Below are 20601 nucleotides of genomic sequence, written 5' to 3' on the forward strand. Positions count from 1 at the left end.
TTCTATGCAGAATCATACATGTATTTATAATTACAATGAATGTAACCTGCAGCAGTCAGAACCTTAACAGGAGACTTAGCGTGTAAAAGAGCATTGGTGATAAAAATTGAGTACTTCTGAAAAGTTATTGATATCTTCACAAAAAAGGGAAGCAGAGAGGGGACATTAGTCCATCACTGAACTGGTGGGCCTAATGACCTTGTTTACTATCACTGACATTTGTCCTGACTTTTTTTGTGTGGCTGTATAGTGCAATACATTAAAAACTAGAAGCTACAGCAAGAAATACATTTTAAATAATGGAAAAGGAGTGCAAATTGGGTAGGTAGTGTTTTTGGGTTCAGGAACCTTTCAGAAATTTGGAGAGGAAGAAGCATTGAATGTGTCTTCAAGCTCCTGTACCTTCTCCCTGCCGGTGGCAATGAGAAGTGGACATTCTGGATACTGAGGGCCCTTAATGATGGATGTCGCCATCATGAGGCATTGTATCTTGAAGATGTCATTGATATTGTGGAGGCTAAAATCAATGATGGATCTGGCTGAGTTTGCAACCCTTTCCGATTCTGTGCATTGGAGCCTCCATACCAGACAGTGATGGAATAGTCAGAATGCTCTCAATGTTGTATCTGTAGAAATTTGGTGACATTTCAAATCTCCTCAAACTCAGTGAAATGTAGCTACTGGCATGCTGCCTTAAATTCATCAATATGTTGGCCCAGGATAGATCTTCAGAGATGTTGACACCCAGGAACTTGAAGCTGCTCACCCTTTCTACTTCTGACCCCTCTGAGAAATGGTGTGTTCTGGTGAGCTGTAGGGCTGGTTCGTCTTGGAACACAACTCCAAGGGACAGACACTGCAGCAGTGAGATTACATGGTGTGGATTATACATGCTCAAGAGAATCCAGCTTGTACAAGAGGCTAGCAATGTCTCTTGACCATGTATTGGTGGGCAGAGGTCATAATGTACAACTGTCCACTCCACATGCATATCTTTTGTGATATTTGTTAATTTAATTATTGGCACTTTCTTACCCTGGGAATAGATTTTTCCAAGCTCATCACTTGTCTAAATTTGTCCTGATGTCATGACCCTTAGCTGTGCTGCCAGCGGTGGTGAAGTGTCTTGTTCTGGCCAAGCTCAGCAGGGAGAGCGCGCTGCTTTGTGCAGCCCCTCAGGAAGTCACATCTTCACCCACCCTCCTGACAACACTGAACTGCAGGCATGCAGCCTTCTGCCAGTCCCTGTAAGGCTGAGGTATTTTAAGCATTCAGCTGCTCCTATAGCTCAGCATTCGCTGACAGCTTGGTCTCACTCTCCCTACATGGTGGCTTGAGCCAGTTAATCACACCTGTAAATTCTGGGATGATGCTTTGCCAGCAAACTTTGCTTGGACTTTAACCTAGTGCAATGCCCTGTGGCTTTGTCTGTACTTCACATCGTGGGTCCTAATTATCTATCAATGCTACAGAATCGGAGAGAACTGCGTGCTGAAGTGTCATCACAGTGCAGCCAGTTTAGCAGTGTGCAGTCTTGCTGTGCAAAAGGAAGTGGGGGTGGCACAGTAGGCTAATGCATTGCATAACACTTTATAGTGCCGGCAATCTGAAGATCAGGTTCAAATACCTACACTCTCCCCATGACCCTCTGGTTTTCCTCCATGTGCTCTGGTATCCTCCTACATTCCTAAGGGTTAGGGTTAGTGAGTTGTGGGCATGCTATGTTGGTGCTGGAAGCACAGCAACATTTGTGGGCTGCCCCAGTACATCCTCAGACTGTAGGTTGCTTCACTGGATGTACACATGACAAATAAAACTAATCTTTAAAATAGGAGCAGGAGGAGGCCACTCGGCCCCTCAAGCCTGATCCACCATTCAGTATGGTCATGGTTGACCCAATTGCTTTCAGTTCCCCAATCCTCCAAGGAGTCACCTACCTCCACCATTATACTTTTAGTTATCCAGTCTCTCCAACCTCTGGGACAGAGGTTCACCACTATACAAAACAAAATATGTGAAATTTTACTCAGCACAGGCCATATGTTAATGCCTCCAGTAAATATTGTGTAACAATACACAAAAGTACTAGAGAAACTCAGCAGGTTAGGCAACTGAAGGGAAGAAACAGTCGATGTTTCAGTTTGAGACCCTTACCTAGGGTGTTCAGGTTTAATTGTCATTCAACCGTATGCATATACGGCTAAATGAAGCAGTGTTCTTCCCAGGCCAAGGTAGAAAAAAAAACAGTATATATAGTTACACACAGCACATAGTTATGATAGCACGTACAGTTGCAAAATAATATCAGCACCAGTCCCTGAGTGGCATGGCATGGGATATATCCTGGAGCCATGTTTCTGCAAGAAGCAGCACACAGCAGTTCCTCAACTCATGTAGTCAGCCACAGATGAAGGCAATCCAACTTGTCTGCCTGGGAGCAAACACTGGAGAGCAGTACCGGTGGGAGGGCTGGCCTGCAGAGGTTAATCCCCCAACCTAGCATGGATTCCAGTATGCCCACTGCTCCTCTGCTCTCACCCTGCCTCTGGTACCTCCTCCACTGGGTGGCTGTAGCAGGCGACGCAGCAGCATTGGGGTCTGGACCATGCAACACTGAGGTGATGCAGCTCCCCCTCTGGTGTTCTCATCAATGAAATATTTTTTTACTGCCGCTATTCAACAGAGTCACACATTTGCACCATTTGTTGGGCCCAGAGAGGCTGCTGCGACCAAGCACGCCACCATCTTGCTAGAATACCAGAATTTTGTTTCCTTGGATGGGTAAATGCTATACAAGAATTGCCAGGATCCAATGTAACAGCCTGAGAGTGAAGGGAATTCAACCAGATTGTAACTGAGCCCCACACAAACTGTAAAGGGAAAATATAAAAGTTATTTACACAGCAAACCACCAGGAGAGAGAGAGTCCAAGAGAATCTCACTCTCCTGACACAATGTTTTATACTTAAACCACAAAGAAAACAATAAATTATTAAATATAGCTTCAATTGCTATGCTCATCTACATTGACATTGGGAATAAAGTCAGCGAAGTTGACAGATTTACATGGCAGCACATCTCAACTAGCAGAACTGCTTTGAATATTCAATATTGATGTCTGTTCCAAACTCCAGATATCCAATATATAGCTCCCTGTTAGTGTTGAAGGATGGCTCCATGGATGTACAACTAACCAGAAGGTTAAGGGACGAAATAGATCTTTCTTGATATATGCCTTCAATGGCAGGAATGCACCTTTAACAAACATCTCCACCATGGACGGTCCCAAACCTGACCACCAAAAGAGGAGGGTTCGGTATGGGGCGAGCATAGTACAAATCCAGAGCCTACAGAAATGCCAACAGAAGCTCAAAAGACCTCGTCCTTGTCAGGGGAAGGAAGGTGATGGGCTACACCTTGAGACAACATGAAAAACTAGTCCAGGGCAGAATACTCTGGCAAGCTACTGTCGGCGACCTGTGTCTAGGAGTGCTGGAGCTGCTGAAGAACAATATACCATACAGTGCAAAAGTTTCAGGCACATAGCTAGGATGTCCACAACCTTTGCACATTTGTTAACATGAAGTGAGGAGTGAGTTTGTAAATCTGGCAGGAACCAAGGTTGTTGGGAATAGTGAGGTGGAGCACCATGGGAGGGATGTGGGTCAGGTGGCAAAGGAGGAGTGTGGGGGGTGAGGTCTCAGGTGCAGACACACCCAGCCCTGAGACATCAGCCAAGATCATTTGATTCCAAATAATTGATTTATTGATCATTACAGAATGTCTCTCTGCTGCTTCGCACTCCCTCCCCTCTCCCTGCCCCCTTCCCATAGTAGTAGTCCATAGTAGAGACCCATATCAGAATCAGGTTTATCATCACTCACATTTTTTTACAGTAGCAATATAGTGTAATGCATAAATTACTATAGTACTGTGCAAAAGTCTTAGCCCTCCCCCCCCCCCCCCCAGCCCCAGCTCTATATATGTGCCTCAGACTTTTGCCTCACCTATTGTCTTCCGTTATGTAGTTTCAATGGGACAGATTCAGGATGTCCCATACCCTTTCATCAGCCACAACAGATTTTATTCCTTGGTTGGATCCAACACTGCCCTAGTTTTCTTTGTGAGGACCCAAACAGACTGACTTCAGAAAGGACTGGTGTTACAGTGCCTAGGGTCCTGAGGTCAAAGGCTTTGTTTTTTCATATCTGATAGGTGAAGGTGGGGGGTGGGGAGGGCAATGTGTGAGTTCTTTGCTGCCCTGTGGTACTTTATACCTTGCATTTAGGAAAAGAGGGAAAATGATGGAACAGTGTGGTAGAAGCAATTGCCTAATCCCTTCCTGTCTCTCCTTCCCCAAACCAGGAGGTAGAGCAGCTGCGTTTGGAGAGGCTGCAGATCGACGAGCAGCTCCGTCAGATCGGCGTGGGGTACCGGCCACTGTCCAGTCGCGCTGACAAGGAGCGTGGATATGCCACAGATGACAGCACTGCTTCCTCCATGCATAGCTCGCGCTCTTACAGTGGCCGGGGGAGAGGCCGGCGAGGTTTGTGTCCTCCAGCTTGCTGCTGTTTATCATTCCAAACATTTACAGTCAAATTCAGCTTTGTTAATAGATTAATACAGGTATTCATTATTCGCTTCTTGTGAACTCAAAGTTCATAGTAAATATATTATCAAAGTACATGTATGTCAGCATATACAACCTTCAAATGCATTTTTTGCAGGCATACTCGATAACCACAATAGAATTAATAAAAGGCCACACCAACTGGGTGTACAAACAGTGTGCAAAAGATGACAAACTGTACAAATACAAAAAGAAAGATAATAAATAAGCAATAAATATCAAGGGGAAGAGATGAAGAGTCCTGGGAAGTGAGTCCATAGGTATGGGAACAGTTCAATGATTGGGCAAGTGAAGTTGAGTGAGTTCAACAGCCTGATGGTTTAGGGGTAATAACTGTTCCTGAACTTGGTGGTATGAGTGCTGAGACTCCTGCACCACCTTCCTGATGGCTCAGCAAGAAGAGAGGATGTCTTATGTGGTGGGGTCCCTGATGCTGGCTGCTGCTTTCCTGTGACAGTGCTCCATGTAGATGTGCTCAATGGTGAGGAGAGCTGTACCCATCATAGACTGGGCCACACCATACCAGGCGGTAATACAGCCAGTTAATTTGCTCTCCACCACACGGAGAGTAGGAGGTAGAGATGCGATGCTTTCTTTTGTCATTGCACTTGCATGCTGGGCCAGATACAGATCTTCCTGAAATTATAACACCGAGAAAATTAAAGTTGCTGACTCTCCCCACCTTTGAGGACTGGCTCAAGGACCTCTGGTTTCCTCCTCCTGAAGTCAGTAATCAGCTCCTTTGACTTGCTGACACTGAGTATGGGTTGTTGTTGTGGCACCACTCAGCCAGATTCTCAATCACCCTTCTATATGCTGATTTGGCCTACCACAGTGCTGATGTCGGCAAACTTGAATATGGTGTTGGAGCTGTGCTTAGCCACACAGTCATCAGTGTAAAGCCAGTAGAGCAGGGGGCTAAGCAGACTGACTTGTCGTGCACCTGTGTTGATGGAGATTGTGGTGGTGATGTTGTTGCCAATCCAAACTGACTGGGGTCTGTAGATGAGGGAACCAAGCATCCAGGCGCACAAGAAGGTATTGAAGCCAAGGTCAAGAAGCTTATCGATTAGTTTTGTGTTTCCTTGCTGTGCCATTTGTGGTTCTGCATTCAGATTCTGGTATTAATCCCTCATCTCCTCCAATACCCCAGTACTGGACACAACACTCAGATATAACCAAGGTTTTATACAGCTGCAGCATTAGCTCACAGCTCTTGAACTCGGTTTCCTGCCTAATGAAGAATACACCTACTTAACAGCCCGATCGATTTGCACAACAGCTTGATGTGGCTGAATGCATTTCACATAAAGAAGCTGCACTGGTATGTGGGTCTGGCTTACATACATAAAACCCCTTGAAACTTGAACTTGGCCTGCCTCTGGGCTGTGAGTGCCACTTTCTGAGTCACAATGGAAGGAGAAGGCAAGATGTAAATCTGAATTCTACTGCTTGACCTAAGAGTCTGCTTGGATGAAAAATAAAATATACCACAGACAGCCTGAGTACCTATAACTTTTCTCAGACTAACTCCAATCGTGCCCACAACTTGCTAGCCCTAACCTGTACATCTTTGGAATGTGGGTGGAGACTGGAGCACGTGGAGTGAACCCTCACAGTCATGGGGAGGGTATACAAACTGTTCACAGATAGTGGCAGGAATTGAACCCTGATCACTGGTGTCCTTGACTCACCAAGCATTGAGATGACAGATATGGTATAAATATCCCAGTTCAATACTTACTGTAATTACCATCACAACAGGGCATTCTTCCCTAATGTTGGTGCTTTCCTTGCTCCAGACAACAACTCTGACTTCTCCAATGCTTCCGAAACGGAATCGGAGCGTCGGGATGAGACGAGCGATTGGTCACTTGGCCAGGCAGAGGAAGACCGGGAACGCCGGCAGGGCTTGGATACCAACCGCAGGAGGCCAACTGGAGGCCGTGGACGAGGGGGTGCCCCGAACCCGAGGGGTCGCGGTGCAGGGCGAGGGGGCACTTCCTCAATCAGTGCAGGTAATTTCATTGTAACCCTCTTTTATAATGAAAACCAGTGGTTCTGGGTTCCAACTCAAACACTTGTCAGGTAGCATTTTTTTTAAACCGTGAAGTGTGTGTGGTTTTATTGAAATGTATAAAATTTTTGCAAGGACATCTTGGCATGTATCCAGTTGCCATGTTAGAAGCTGATGCACACTCAACTTCCCACAAACAACAATGGCAGCCAGTTGGAATTCTGAAATAGTGGATTCTGGTTCATTGAGACACATCAGTACCAGTGCATTTTGGCTGCCCCAATTAGCCAAAGTTTCATGGAAATAGTTAAAAAGATATATTAAAAAAAAACAAACTGCAATTTAACTGATGAGAAGCAAATTATGTATTTAAATAAAATACAGAATGAATTGAAACACTACTAATACTACCACAGTAGTATAAAACAGTTTTAGTTCCTTATAGATATTCACAGCCCCAGCCGAGGGAACGTGTTGTGTCCTTGAGCAAGGCACTTAATCAGACTCTGCGACGACACTGGTGCCAAGCTGTATGGGTCCTAATGCCCTTCCCTTGGACAACATTGGTGTCGTGGAGAGGGGAGACTTGCAGCATAGGCAACTGCTGGTCTTCCATACAACTTTGCCCAGGCCTGTGCCCTGGAGAGCAAAGACTTTCTAGGCACAGATCCATGGTCTCGCAAGACTAACGGATGCCAAAAAAAAAAGATATTCACAGAGAAATTTATCTATTGCACTTTTGATGTGTTCTTTTGATTAAAGGAAGATGATCAATGCAGGCACCTAGTGCAAATAATGTTCTGCCTTCATACAGTACTTTATACCTTCAAATTCTTTGTACCTCCTAACTTGCTGAAGTAGTGAAATCATTTCATTTTCACTGCCAGCTGTTTCTGGCATCTCGAAGACTGAATGCTGTTTTGCAGTGAGCAAACAGTTCTGAATTGTCTTGCTGTTTATTCTTGGCAGCCATCAGTGACAAAAATCACTGCTACTTAAACACAAACACACAACTGATGCTATTTAAAAACTGTTCACTATAAGGACGGTGTAGTGTCTTAACAGCCACACAAGTGTGCATGACTGACACTAGGTAGAAACTGTTCAGCAAGTCTCCTATCTCAATTAAGTGGTATCATATCCCAAATAAACGGGTGCCCAAATAATCGAATTAACAATAACCCACTGTATATATGAAATGTTGGAAGCAGGCAGCATCTCAGAATCAGCTTTAATACACTAACATGTCATGAGATTTGTTATTTAGCAACAGCACTTCAGTGTAATACATAATACTATGAATTACAATTAAAACATTAAATTAGTGCAAAAAAAAACAAAGATAGGTTGATTCATTGTCTGTTTAGAAATCTGATGATGGAAGGGAAGAAGCTTCATGAGTCTCTCTTCAGGCTCCTGTATCTCCTCTCTCATGAGAAAAGAGCAAGTCCAAGGTGACTGGGGTCCTTCATAATGGATGGCACCTTTTTGTGGGATCACATTTTGAAGATGTCCTTGTTGCTGCCCGATCTCTGCAGAGAAAACGTTAGTTTCAAGCTGATGACCTTCAGAGCTTACAGTTTAATGGTAGTCACTCTTCCAGAGCACGAGGGATCTCTATCCTCCTCAGATCCTCAGTTTCACTTTTCATCTGAATGAGAGGTGCCGTGGGTGTGTCAGCCTAAGCTACAGGCCCATGGTTCTGATTATGACAGAAGCAGAAGGAACTGGAGGCCAGAGCCCATGACCAGAGGGCCAGGTGGGCAGATTGTCAGAGAGATTCAAAAAGAAACATGAGTTGGATTTTAATCAGTTGGACAGGGGCGACCAAGGTTTTTGTGGATTTGATATTTGAGTACTTAGAACAGTCACACAGGAATAGGCCCTTCATGATGCCTGTGGGAAACATCTCTAAATCTCTTCTGCTTGCGCATGATCTGCGTTCCTCAATTCCTTGCATATTCAGGAGTTGCTATGTTATGTTGAAGCCAAATGTGGCATGTTTGTGAAGTTCTGGTCACTTACCTAAGAAAGATGTTGATTAGATTGAAATAGTGCAAAGAAAATCTGCAGATGCTGGAAATCCGAACAACACACAAAATGCTGGAGGAACTCAGCAGGCCAGGCAGCATCTATGGGAAAAAGTACAGTCTACATTTCGGCCTGAAACCCTTCAGCAGGACTGGAGGGGAAAAAGTTGAGAAGATTTGGAAGGAGAGAAACACAACGTGAAACTTGGAGGGGGAGGGATGAAGTAAAGAGCTGGGAAGTTGATTGATGAAGTGAGAGGAAAAAGGAGATGGCAAATGGAGAAGAAGTTAGTGGGGTGGGGGGAAGAGTAGGGGGCTTTACCAGAAGTTAGAGAAATCAATGTTCATGCCATCGGGTTGGAGGCTACCCAAACGGAATATAGGGTGCTGTTCTTCCAAACTAAGTATGGCCTTATCCTGACAGTGGAGGCCATGGATGGACATAATGAAATGGGAAGCGGAATTGAAATGAGTGGCCACTGGGAGATCCCATTTGTTCTGGCGGAAGAAGCGTAGATGCTCAGCGAAGTGGTCTCCCAGTCTATATCGGGTCTCGCCAATGTACAGGAGGTCACACTGGGAGCACCAAACACAGTAAATGACCCCAACAGACTCACAGGTGAAGTGTTGCCTCACCTTGAAGGACTGTTTAGGGCCCTGGACGGTAGTGAGGGAGGAGATGTAGGTGCTAGTTTAGCACTTGTTTTGCTTGCAAGGATCCACATCATAGAGGACCTCGTGGTCTGTACACACTAGCTGTGTGGTGAAAAAAGCACAACAACGCCTCTTTCACCTCAAGACGGTTGAGGAGGTTTGGTATGGGCCCCCAATTCCTAAGAACTTTCTACAGGGGCACAATTGAGAGCATCCTGACTAGCTGCATCACTGCCTGGTATGGGAACTGTACCTCCCTTAATCGCAGGATCCTGCAGAGAGTGGTGCGGACAGCCCAGTGCATCTGTGGTTGAACTTCCCGTGATTCAGGATATTTACAAAGACAGGTGTGAAAGGATCTTTGGGGACCCAAGTCACCCCAACCACAATCTATTTCAGCTGCTACCAAATGGGAAATGGTATCACAGCTTAAAAGCCAGCACTAACAGGCACTGGGACAGTTTCTTCCACCAAGCCATCAGACTAATTAATTCACGCTGATCTGAGTGTATTTCTATGTTACATTGACTGTTCTATTTATAGATTATTATATATTACTATGATTGCACATTCAGACAGAGGCGTAATGTAAAGATTTTTACTCATGTATGTGAAGGCTGTAAGAAATAAAGTCAATTCAATTCATTTCAATTCAGTACCAGGAGGGAGATGAGTTGGGCGGGACGAATGGACAAGGGAGTCCTGTGGTAAGCAGAAATTGGGTGGGGGGTGGTAGGATCCCATTGGAGGTGGCAGTAGTTTCAGAGAATTCTATGCTGGATGCAGAGACTGGTTGGGTGGTAGGTAAGGAAAAGAGGAACTCTATCCCTCGTAGGGTGGCAGGAGAATGGGGGTAAGAGCGGATGTGAGTGAAATGGAAGAGATGGTGGAGGAAAGGAAGCTTCTTTCTTTGAAAAAGGAGGACGTCTCCTTTGTTCTAGAATGAAAAGCCTCATCCTGAGAGCAGATATGGTGGCGATGGAGGAATTGAGAAAAGGGGATGGTGTTTTTACAAGTGGTAGGGTGGGTCAAGGTGTAGTCTAAGTAGCTGTGAGAGTCAGTGGGACAACGGTGGATAAGCTGTCTCCAGAGATAGACAGTGAGATTGAGAAAGGAAAGAAATGGACCAGGTGAATTTGAGAGCAAGGTGGAAGTTGGAGGCAAAGTGGATGAAGTTGACAAGTTCAGCACAGGTGCAGAAAGGAAAAGTGGTAGGATATAGGGTAGGAAAAGTGCAGGACGGTCACCAGAGTAGGCTTAGAACATAAACTGTTCCACGTAGCTGACAAACAGGCAGGCAGAGCTGGGTGCCCATAGCTACCCCTTTTGTTTGAAGGAAGTGGGAGGAGCCAAAGGAGAAATGATTGAGAGTGAGGACAATTCTGCGAGGCAGAGGAGAGTGGTGGTGGGGAACTGGTTAAGTCTGGTGTTCAGAACATAATGGAGAGCTTTGAGACCTTCCTCGTGGGGGATGGAGGTGTATAGGGACTGGATATCCATAGTAAAAATAAGATGATGGGGGCCAGGGAACCTGAAATCATTGGAAGGATCCAGAGCATGTGAGGTGTCACAGATGTAGTTAGGGAGGGGCTGAACTAGGGGGGAATAAGACAGTCCAGATAAGCTGATATGAGTTCAGTGGGGCAGCTGAGACAATGGGTCTACTTGGACAAGTGAGTTTGTGGACCTTGGGTAGGAGGTAGAAACGGGAGGTGCGGAGTGCAGTAACTGAGTTTGGTGGCAGTGGATGAGAGATCCCCAGGGCCAGTAAGGTTGGTGATTGTGTGGGAGACGATGGCCTGGTGTTCCTTAGTGGATCCTGTAAGAGGAGGTGTCTGAGAGTTGGCGCTGGGCCTCGGCAAGGCAGAGGTCAGCACGCCAGGCTATTACAGTACCTCCCTTGTCTACAGGTTTGATTGTGATGTTAGGATTAGTGCGGAGGGAATAGAGAGCAGAGCGTTCGGATGGAGTGAGGTTGGAATGGGAGAGAGAAGTGTTAAAGTTTAGACTGTTAATGTCTCATCAGCAGTTAGCAATGAAAAGGTCCAGAACAGGCAGAAGACCAGGGTGAGGTATCCAGGAAGAGGAAGAGGGTTGAAGATGAGAGAAAGGGTCGTTGGTGTGGTGTAGGGAATCCTTGCCAAAGAAATAGGCTTGGAGACAAAGGTGGCAGAAGAAGAGCACAACATCGTGGCGGGCACGGAATTCACTGAGGTGTGGACGCAGGGGGACAAAGGTGAGGCCCTTACCTTTACAAGGATTTGCCCAGGACTTGAGGACCTGAGCTATAGGGAAAGGTTGAATAGGTTAGGACTTTATTCCATGGAGTGTAGGGAAACAAAGTTGTGAGGGACGCAGATAGGGTTAATGCAAGCAGGCTTTCTGTTCAGGTAAGAACTAGAGGTCATAGATGAAGGGTGAAAGATGAAATATTTAAGGGGGGTCATTTTCACTCAGAAGGTGGTGCAAGTGTAATACAAGCTGACAGTGGAAATGGTGGATCTGGTTCAACATTTAAGAGAAGTTTGGATAAGTACATGGATGGGAGGGGTATGGAGGACAATGGTCCAGGTGCAGATTGATGGAACCAGGCAGAATAAGTTTGGCATGGACAAGATGGGCCAAAAGGCCAGTTCTGCACTGTAGTTCTCTCCACTCACATGTCCAACAGTTTGTTAAACACCACTATTGCATATGTTTCCACCACCATTCCTCAACAGCCCAATCCAGGCACCCACCACTCTTGTCAAAATAGAAACTTGCACCACAATCTGCTTTTAAATGTTCCCTTTCTCATGTCGTCTAGAATTTAACATTTCTACCCTGTGTGTGCCCCAAATTTATACTTGTAGCATTTCTCCCCTCATACTGCAGTGCTTTTGGTCAGAGTAGTGACCATTTGTGGCTTGATGCTGGCAAGCTCTGGAGCTGATAATTTGGTCTGTACTAGACTTTACACCCCAAATCAGGTTGTGCCACTTAACGTAATAACCTGACCAATATACCCCTGTACCCTGAGTACTGTTCTTATTGGTAATTAGTTGTCTGATTACATTCCAGTGCTGAAGGACCCAGACAGCAACCCCTACAGCCTGCTGGAGAATGCAGAAACGGATCAAACGGGGGACACGGACGCCAGCGACTCCCATGCTAACACCAGCCGGCGCCGGCGGTCCCGCCGCCGACGCACTGATGACGATGTCACGATGATGGATGGGGTTGTAGAGTCTGACAGTGCGTCCATCAATGAAAATGGTTTGGGTAGGTGACCATAAAGACGTAGGAGCAGTTAGGCCATTTGGCCCATCAAGTCTGCTGAGTTCAATCATGGTTGATTGTTTTCCCATCCCCCCCAGCCCCACTCACCAGCCTTCTCCCCATAACCTTTGATGCCGTGTCCAATCAAGAACCTATCAAGCTCTGCCTTAAATACACCCAATGACCTGTCCTCCACAGCTGCTTGTGGTAATAAATTCCACAGATTCACCACCCTCTGGCTAAAGAAATGTCTCCGCATCTGTTTTAAATGGACACCCCTCTATCCTGAGGCTGTGCCATCTTGTCCTAGACTTCCCCCACCACGGGAAACATCCTTTCCACATCTCCTGATGGACATCTCATGTAGAGTGTTGACCGTGTGAGGGGTGGGGGGAACTTAGTAAGAATTCTACATTATTTGAGGTCAAAGTTGAGTTTATCTTATTATTATTTGATATTTTTCTTTATATATTATGTATTGCATTGAACTGCTGCTGCTAAGTGAACAAATTTCACAACACATGCCGGAGATAATAAACTTGATTCTGAACACAAGCACAGTGAAAAACTTATTTGTAGCAGCTTCACAGCCTGTATCTCCTGATTCATTTATGAAAATGTACATCAAATGCATCATTTGTGTAAAATTTATACTTTTTTTTTAACCAGAGAAAACAATTACAACAAAAAACTGCATTTTAGTGCTAAGTGCTGCTTAACTAAAGTGACGGTTGTGCCGCTTGGTGCAAGAACTGAATAGTTGAAGGGAAAATAGCTGTTTCTGAGCCTGGTGTGGTGGGACTTCAGGTATCTGTACCTCTTGCCCAATGGTAGCTGTGAGAACGTAACCCGGATGCTGGGGCTCTTTAGACAATGCCTTCTTGAAACAGCATGAGAAGGGTCCTAAAAATCCTTATTTCTACCCTTGGGTGATCTTCAGAAGCATCATCCATTTCACAAGTGTTATATTGCATTAATGAAAAGTTTCCTTCTCTACCAGAGATGTTGAGGGCATTATTTTAGCAGTATGAGTTATTTGCATCTGCTTTCAAAGTAACAGTGATCTCCGCCCTCCGGTGTACCAAGCTGTACTTGGATATAGAAACCAAAACTATCTGTGCTAAGCAATTTACAATAATAATTGAAATCCTGCTTATTTCTGTAAATGCAAGGCAGCACAGCATTTAGCATAAAGTTGGGCTACAATTGCTGCTGCATTCTCTAAGGAGTTTTACTGACATGACAAATTAAGTAATCTATTGACAATTTATCAGTTTTCAGCTGTTAAAGCTGTTTAGTTCCTCCCCCCCCCCCCATATAATAGGCTTTCTGTGATGGAATAAACCCAGAGTGAAGACATTGCTCTCTTTTCCTTCCCGAAGATGAAATCGAGGGGAGACCCCCAAGACGTAACAGAAGCCGGCGACGTCGCAACCGTGGTAGCAGACTGGACAGTTCACTGAGCCGAGACCGGCAACCAGGTGAGGTGTCTGGTGGCAGAATGGGGCAGGATGTATCCGGAGACCTCCTGTGAATACATACAGTCACTCCCATCAGCTACAGTGCTGGAGCTACACACAGTCTTAATACCACTGGGCATCCTTCACAACAGCATAGAACAGGCCCTTCAGCCCACAGTGCTGGCAACGTTTTAACCTACTCCAGTCCAACCCATCTCTCCCCCATAGTCTCCCGTTTTTCTTTCATTCAAGAGTCTCTTAAATGTCCTTCATGTATCTGCCTTTGGCAGCATGTTCCACGCACTTACCTCTGACATCTCTCCCCACATCACCCCCCCCCCCCAATACTTCCCTCCAGTCACCTTAAAATTGTGCCCCTTCACATTAGCCATTCCTGCTCTGGGAAAAAGGCACTGGCTGCCTGAACTTTTCCAGTTCTTTTCATCAAGGTCGTGTTGACCTGGCTCCCCTGGCCCCTCCAGCAGCATTTCCGATCATCCAGCTGTCCCACCTCTCCCCTCCGGTTCCTCTGCCTGGCAGTACAGGTTAACGTTTATCATGTACAGTGAAATGTATCATTTGCTTTAACACCAAAACACCTAAGGGTGTGCTGGGACAGTGCACAAGTGTTACCACACATTACAATGATGACATAGCATGCCCACAGAACAAGACCAGCAAAAAAAATAACACAACAAGCACCAAGTGTAAGAAATTCAGGTTGCATATTGTGAACATTCTCTGATTTTTATATTGAACAAAAGATGAACAGCAAATCAAGCCCATTTCCCACCCGTCAACTCTCACATGCAGGCCTTCAACCCCAGGACGTGCTGCCTATAAGCCTCCAATCTTCAGCCCCAGACTCACCGACATCAGGCCTCTGACCTCTGAACAAGTTGTATACAGATAATCGGAGGCCTAGACAGGGTGAACATGGAGTGAGTTTTCTACAGGAGTGGGAGTAGTCTTAAGACCAGAGGGCACAGCCTCAGAATACAAGGACAGCCCTTTAGAGCAGAGATGAAGAATTTCCTTAGGTAGAACAATGTGAATCTGTGGAATTCACTGCCACAGCTGGCTGTGGAGAATAAGTGGGTATTTTTAAAGTGGAAGTTGTCAGGTTCTTGATTAGTAAGGGTGTCAAAGGTTACGGGAAGAAGGCAGGGAAATGGGGTTAAGAGGTATAATTTATCAACCAAGATGGAATAGTGGACCAGACTTGATGGGCTAAATGACATAATTCTGCCCCTATGTTTTACAGTCTTATTCTGTAGATGCTGAAAATCCAGAGCAACAGACACACAATGCTGAAGAACTCAGCAGGTCAGGTAGCACCTATGGAGGGGAATAAGCAGTCAATATTTTGGGCCAAGACCCTTCATCAGGGCTGGAAAGGAAGGCAGCAGAAGCCAGAATATGATGATGGGCAGGGGTGGGGGGAGCACAAGCTGGCAGGTGAATGGTGAGACCAGGATTGGTGGGGGGTGAATTAAGAAGTTGGGATGGAATAGGTGGAAGAGGTAAAGAGCTGAAAGAAAAGGAATCGGATGGGGGAGGAGAGTGGGCCAAAAGGGAGGAGGTTCAAAGTAAATTTACTAAAGGACATATCAAAGTCACTATATACTGCCTGGAGATTCATTTTCTTGCATTCATGGTGGAACAAGGAAATATAATAGAATCAATGAAAAACTACACACAAACCAAGACTGACAAACAACCAATATGCAAGAGAAGACAAATTGTTCAAATACAAACAAAACAAATGATAATAAGGAAATCAGAGGGAGATGATGGGCAGGTGAGGAGAAGAGAGGGGGTGGAAGGGGAACCAGAATGGGGACTGAAAAAGGAGAAAGTGGAGGGGAGAACTGACCTTAAGTTGGTGAAATTGGTGTTCACACCATCAAGTTGGAATATGAGGTACTACGCCTCCTACCTGTGTGTGGCCTCATTGGCAAACATGTCATAATGGGAAACAGAAGTAAATTAGAGTGGGTGGCCACTGACAAAAGCTCCATTCCTGTCCTGCTCAGAGTCTGTGCCAGCACTGGGCATCGACTGCACCCCAGTCCTTGACGTGTTTGTTACCTCAGTTACAGTGGCCGATTACATTTCCCGTGCTGAGTCTCAAAGCCGACAACGCATCTCGCAGAAGGAACGATCAGAGAAAACTCCCCAGCCAGAGTCGGAGAAACAACTGGTAAGGAAAAGATGGTAAAGAGGGTGTATGGCACACCTTCATCGATCACGGCACCAAACAGCAGAGTCAGGAAAAATAAAATTTCAGTTCACCACATTACAGGAAGGACGTGAAAGCTTCAGAGGGATGCAGTAGAGGTTCTACCTGGATTAGAGGGTGCGTGCTATAAGGAGAGGTTGGGCAAACTTGAGTTATTTTCTCTGGAGTGTCATAGGCCGAGGGGAGACCTGACTGAAGTTTATAAATGTGACTGGGGTAGATGGCCTTGTTTGCAGGGTAGAACTGTCAAATACTAAAGGGCATAGTTTTCAAGTGAGTGGGGGAAAGTTTCAGGGAGATGTAAGTGGTAATTTTTGTGTTGTAGTGATAGGTGAGTGGAGCAGGTTTCTGGGGTAGTGATGGAAGCAGACATGATAGAGGCTGTCAGATGGATGCATGAATATGCATTTTTTGTACCAAGCAGTGGTCAGTGTTAATGTGAGCTAAGATTGCAGAGCTTGTGGAGCCTTGAGGTTAACTGGAAACTACCTGCACTGGCAGACGGAGCTGGACAGCATCCAAACTTGCCTCCTATAACATGCAACCGAGACAGGGTGGAGAAAGTGGTGTCTGGCACAGTTACCTTCATCTATTGGGTCAGTGAGTACAGGAGTTGGACTGTCAGGTTACAACTATACAAGACTCCAGTCAGCTACCCTGATCACCTTTCTAAAGGAAGGATTCCTTAATGGATTACACAGGAGGGGGTGATAGTAAATGGCACGTATTCTGCCTGGAGTTTGGAGACCATTGTGTTCCAGAGATCCCTTCTGTGACCTCTGCTCTTTGTGATTTTTTATAAATGATTTGAATGAGGAAGTAGAAGGGTGAGTTAGTAAGTTTGCAGATGACATGAAGGTTGACGGTGTTGTGAATAGTGTAGAAGGTTATCATATGTTACACGGGACATTGACAGGATTCAGAGTTGTGCTGAGAAGTTGGAAATGGAGTTCAACCCAGAAGAGTGTGACGTGATTCACTTTGGAAGGTTGAACTTAAAGACAGAATACAAGATTAATGGCAAGGTTGTTGGCAGTGTGGAGGAACAGAAGGATCTGGGATCAACAACCACACATCCCTCAAAGTTGCTGTACAAGTTGACAGGGTGTTTAAGACAGCGTATGGTATGTTGGCCTTCATTAGTTGGAGATTGAGTTCAAGAGCCATGAGGTAATGTTGCAGCTCTATAAAACTCTGTTTAGACCATACTTGGAGTATTGTGTTCAGTTCTGGCTGCCTCATAATAGGAGAGATGTGGAAGCTTTAGAGAGGGTGCAGAGGAGATGTACAAGCATGCGGCCTGGATTAGAAAGCATGTCTTATTAGGATAGGTTGAGAGAGCTAAGGCTCTTCTCTTTGGAGCAACGCAGGGTGACAGGCTATTTGATAGAGATGTACAAGATAATAGGCATAGATTGAGAGGATGGCCAGTGCCTTTTACCCAGGGTGGCAATGTTTAATATCTGAGGGCGTATTTGTTGATTGGAGGAAAGCATGGGAATTTTTTCCAGAGTGGGGGCGCATGGAACACCTTGCTAGGATGGGGTAGAGGCAGATACATTAGGAATATTTTAGAAACTCTTAGGCACATCGATGAAAGAAAAATCGAGAGTTATGTAGGAGGGAAGGGTTAGATTGATTAGCATAGGTTGAAAGGTCAGTACGTCGTAAGCTGAAGTGTCTTTACTGTAATGTTCTATGTATGAAGCTGGAAGGTATAGAAAAATACTGGGATGATAGAGAGACTGGATAGGCTGGAGTTTTTATCCTTGAACACAGGAGGCTGAGGGGTGACCTTGGAGGTATTGAAAATCACGAGGCGTAGATAAGGTCAGGGTTGGGGATCATGAACTAGAGGGCATAGGTTAAAGGTGAGAGAGGAAAGATTTAAGGGGGACTTTTACCACACAGAGTATTGGGCGTTTAATAAACAAGCTTCTAGCGAAAGTGGTCCAGGAAGGTACAATTACATTTAAGACATTTGAGCAAATATGTGGATGGAATATGCTTAGAGCAATGTGGTCCAGACTTGAGCAAATGGTACTAGCTTGGGTTACAGGGGTGCTGAATAAGTAACAGTATTGGGTGGTGAGCAAGGCAGATCTTGTTCTCGTGAGTGATGAGTTTTTACTCACTGGTGGGGAAGAAAGAAGGTGCCGGAAAGTGGGGAGTGGAAGCTGACATTCAGTCCTGGTATGTTTGTGCTTGGACCCTTCCCCTCTTCTCCCCCCCCCCCCCCAGGAGCGAGCAGACCCTGGAGAGGAGTCCAACGCTGTCCCCAATGGCCCTGTCACTAGCCCAAACGGCAGCGCAACCAAGGAGCACGAGCAAGCTGGCCCCACCATGAAGCAGCAGGCTGTGGTCAACGGTGTTTCGTAAAACGCCGCAGCCTCCATCCGTGAATCTCAGTCCCGCTTGCATCATGTTTATTCAATAGTGCTTGTCAAAGCTTGCCAAAGATAGAAATTGAATACTACTTACTACCCGACTCGACACATCACTGGCCCGCTCCTTAGCTCCGCACCGGACGGAGGTTTGAGGGGAGGAGTTCTGACGTATATGTGTATCTGTTTTTTGAGATTTAATTAAAAAGTTCGAGGAAATTAAAAAAAAACACACACAAAAAAACACATTTAAATAAAGATGTTGTGCCTTCTGACAGTATGAACGAAAAGTGGGGTTTTGTTTTCCGAAGTTTCGATGGCAGAGGTCAGTGACTGATAGATATCTTCAGAGGTTTGGTTCTAGAAGGTGGATAGATCAGTTTTTAAAAAAAATAAAGTCTTGGTAGAGAGTGGAGGGAAAGATGTCAGTTACTTAAAACTGTTTAAGACAAAATAAACTTTTTTAAAAAAGAAAAGCAACATAGGAAATGAGTATGCAACACTTGTGGTGAGGAGACACTGGAAAAAAAAACCAATGCAGTCTGTATTACTTGCACTGATTAGTAAATCAAAAAAACAACTAATATAAACGAGGGGGGAATCATAATGGTAAAATGTGAGTCAGATCATTGCTGGTTAGAACTGTAGAAACACTGGAAAGAAGGGATGCAGAGAGAGAGAGAGATGAATGGATCGACAAGGGCTCCAGGGACAGCAGCAGAAAGGAGATTATCTGGGACGTCAGAGGTAGGACAAAGCAGCTTCATTTAAAAGGTTAATTTATTTTCATTGTACAGTATTTAAAAGAACACACTCTAAGCCTAGCTGTTTTCATCACACTAACCTAACGCCCAGTGTCTGGTAGAGATGTATAACTGTGAGCTGCAGCAGTTTTTGATACTGTTAACCCACTATGCTGCAGGGGTGGACAGATGGGGGTGTGTGTGAACATGAGACGTCATAAGCAGCAAAAAAAACTTCTAATTTTAAAACTTTTTTCCCCATTTTCCTTTATAAATTACTTCATGACCCAACCCTACTTACAAAAGACCCCAAGGACAGCTGTGCATGACTCTGGTATTGAGACCGCCACCATCTAGCAGGAGTAGCCACTTGACTGTTGAGAGATCTGTTACTGGCATTGCCTTGAGGTGATGAACGATGCTGGCTGTGGTCTGGAGTCTGAGGTTCGAGAGGAGGGAGTGTGCAGCTTGTACTTGGTGCTTCGCCCATTGGGCAGTTGTCTGCCGAGTGACCGGCTGCCCAGAGAGACAGGAGTGGGTCACGTTGATTTTGGGTGGGTATGGCCCATATTACGACCTTCCCACCTGTGTGGTCTGGGTGGCAAGGTTGGAACCACAAATGAAGTAATTTTCTTTCTCAGTGTCCAAGTTCCTTTGTTTTATTTCACCCACTGTGCATCTTGGACAGTTCAAAGGATGTGTGAGCCTGCTCTGTGGTGTTGGTTTGGATCTGTTCTGTACACTCTGGCTGTTTTAACACTTGGAAACCCAGAAGTCATCTGAGCCGCAGGTTTCCTGTCTCCAACTGTCTTGTGTATGAGATCCCAAACTATGTTTGTCTTTTAGTTTTGTTTTTCTATTTTTTTTATTTTCTTTGGTTGATGTGCAATATGTTTTTTTGTATGCAAGTAGTTCAGAAATAAAGTGTGATCTTCCATCTTCTAAAAGGCTGACGGTTCTTCAATTTTTATTGAGCTTGCAATTAGGTGTTTTGCTATGTAATTAGATGCAATCTGGTACCTCAGCCCATACCTCATGAGAACGTGGTTTAGTTAATGCATTCCGTATTCTAGAAGCAGTGATGGATAAAGCTGGACCTCACCAAGAGATCTAGCCTTATGGTACTCAAGAACTCAGGCCCACAACCACTGTATGCATTCAGAGATGCTCTTCTGCACACCAC

The 20601-nt window shown here is 45.2% G+C and overlaps 1 protein-coding gene across 2 annotated transcripts in view; it reads left to right on the forward strand.

Moving 5' to 3' along the window:
• The window catches only part of LOC134346874 (RNA-binding protein FXR1-like), a 197300-nt gene extending 176927 nt beyond the window's left edge, over positions 1-20373 (forward strand). Inside the window, exons 12-17 of one of the 2 annotated variants that reach the window (XM_063048682.1) lie at positions 4366-4546; positions 6433-6648; positions 12392-12592; positions 13972-14070; positions 16152-16252; positions 18533-20373. In XM_063048682.1, the coding sequence (XP_062904752.1) occupies positions 4366-4546; positions 6433-6648; positions 12392-12592; positions 13972-14070; positions 16152-16252; positions 18533-18670 (936 nt within the window). In that variant the 3' untranslated portion in view covers positions 18671-20373. Of the gene's footprint in view, positions 1-4365; positions 4547-6432; positions 6649-12391; positions 12593-13971; positions 14071-16145; positions 16253-18532 lie in introns of both variants that reach the window. The other variant, XM_063048681.1, reaches the window with a different exon arrangement.
• The last annotated feature ends 228 nt before the right edge of the window (positions 20374-20601 follow it).

This window comes from Mobula hypostoma, chromosome 5 (assembly GCF_963921235.1).
Source record: "Mobula hypostoma chromosome 5, sMobHyp1.1, whole genome shotgun sequence".
Lineage (NCBI taxonomy): Eukaryota > Metazoa > Chordata > Chondrichthyes > Myliobatiformes > Myliobatidae > Mobula > Mobula hypostoma.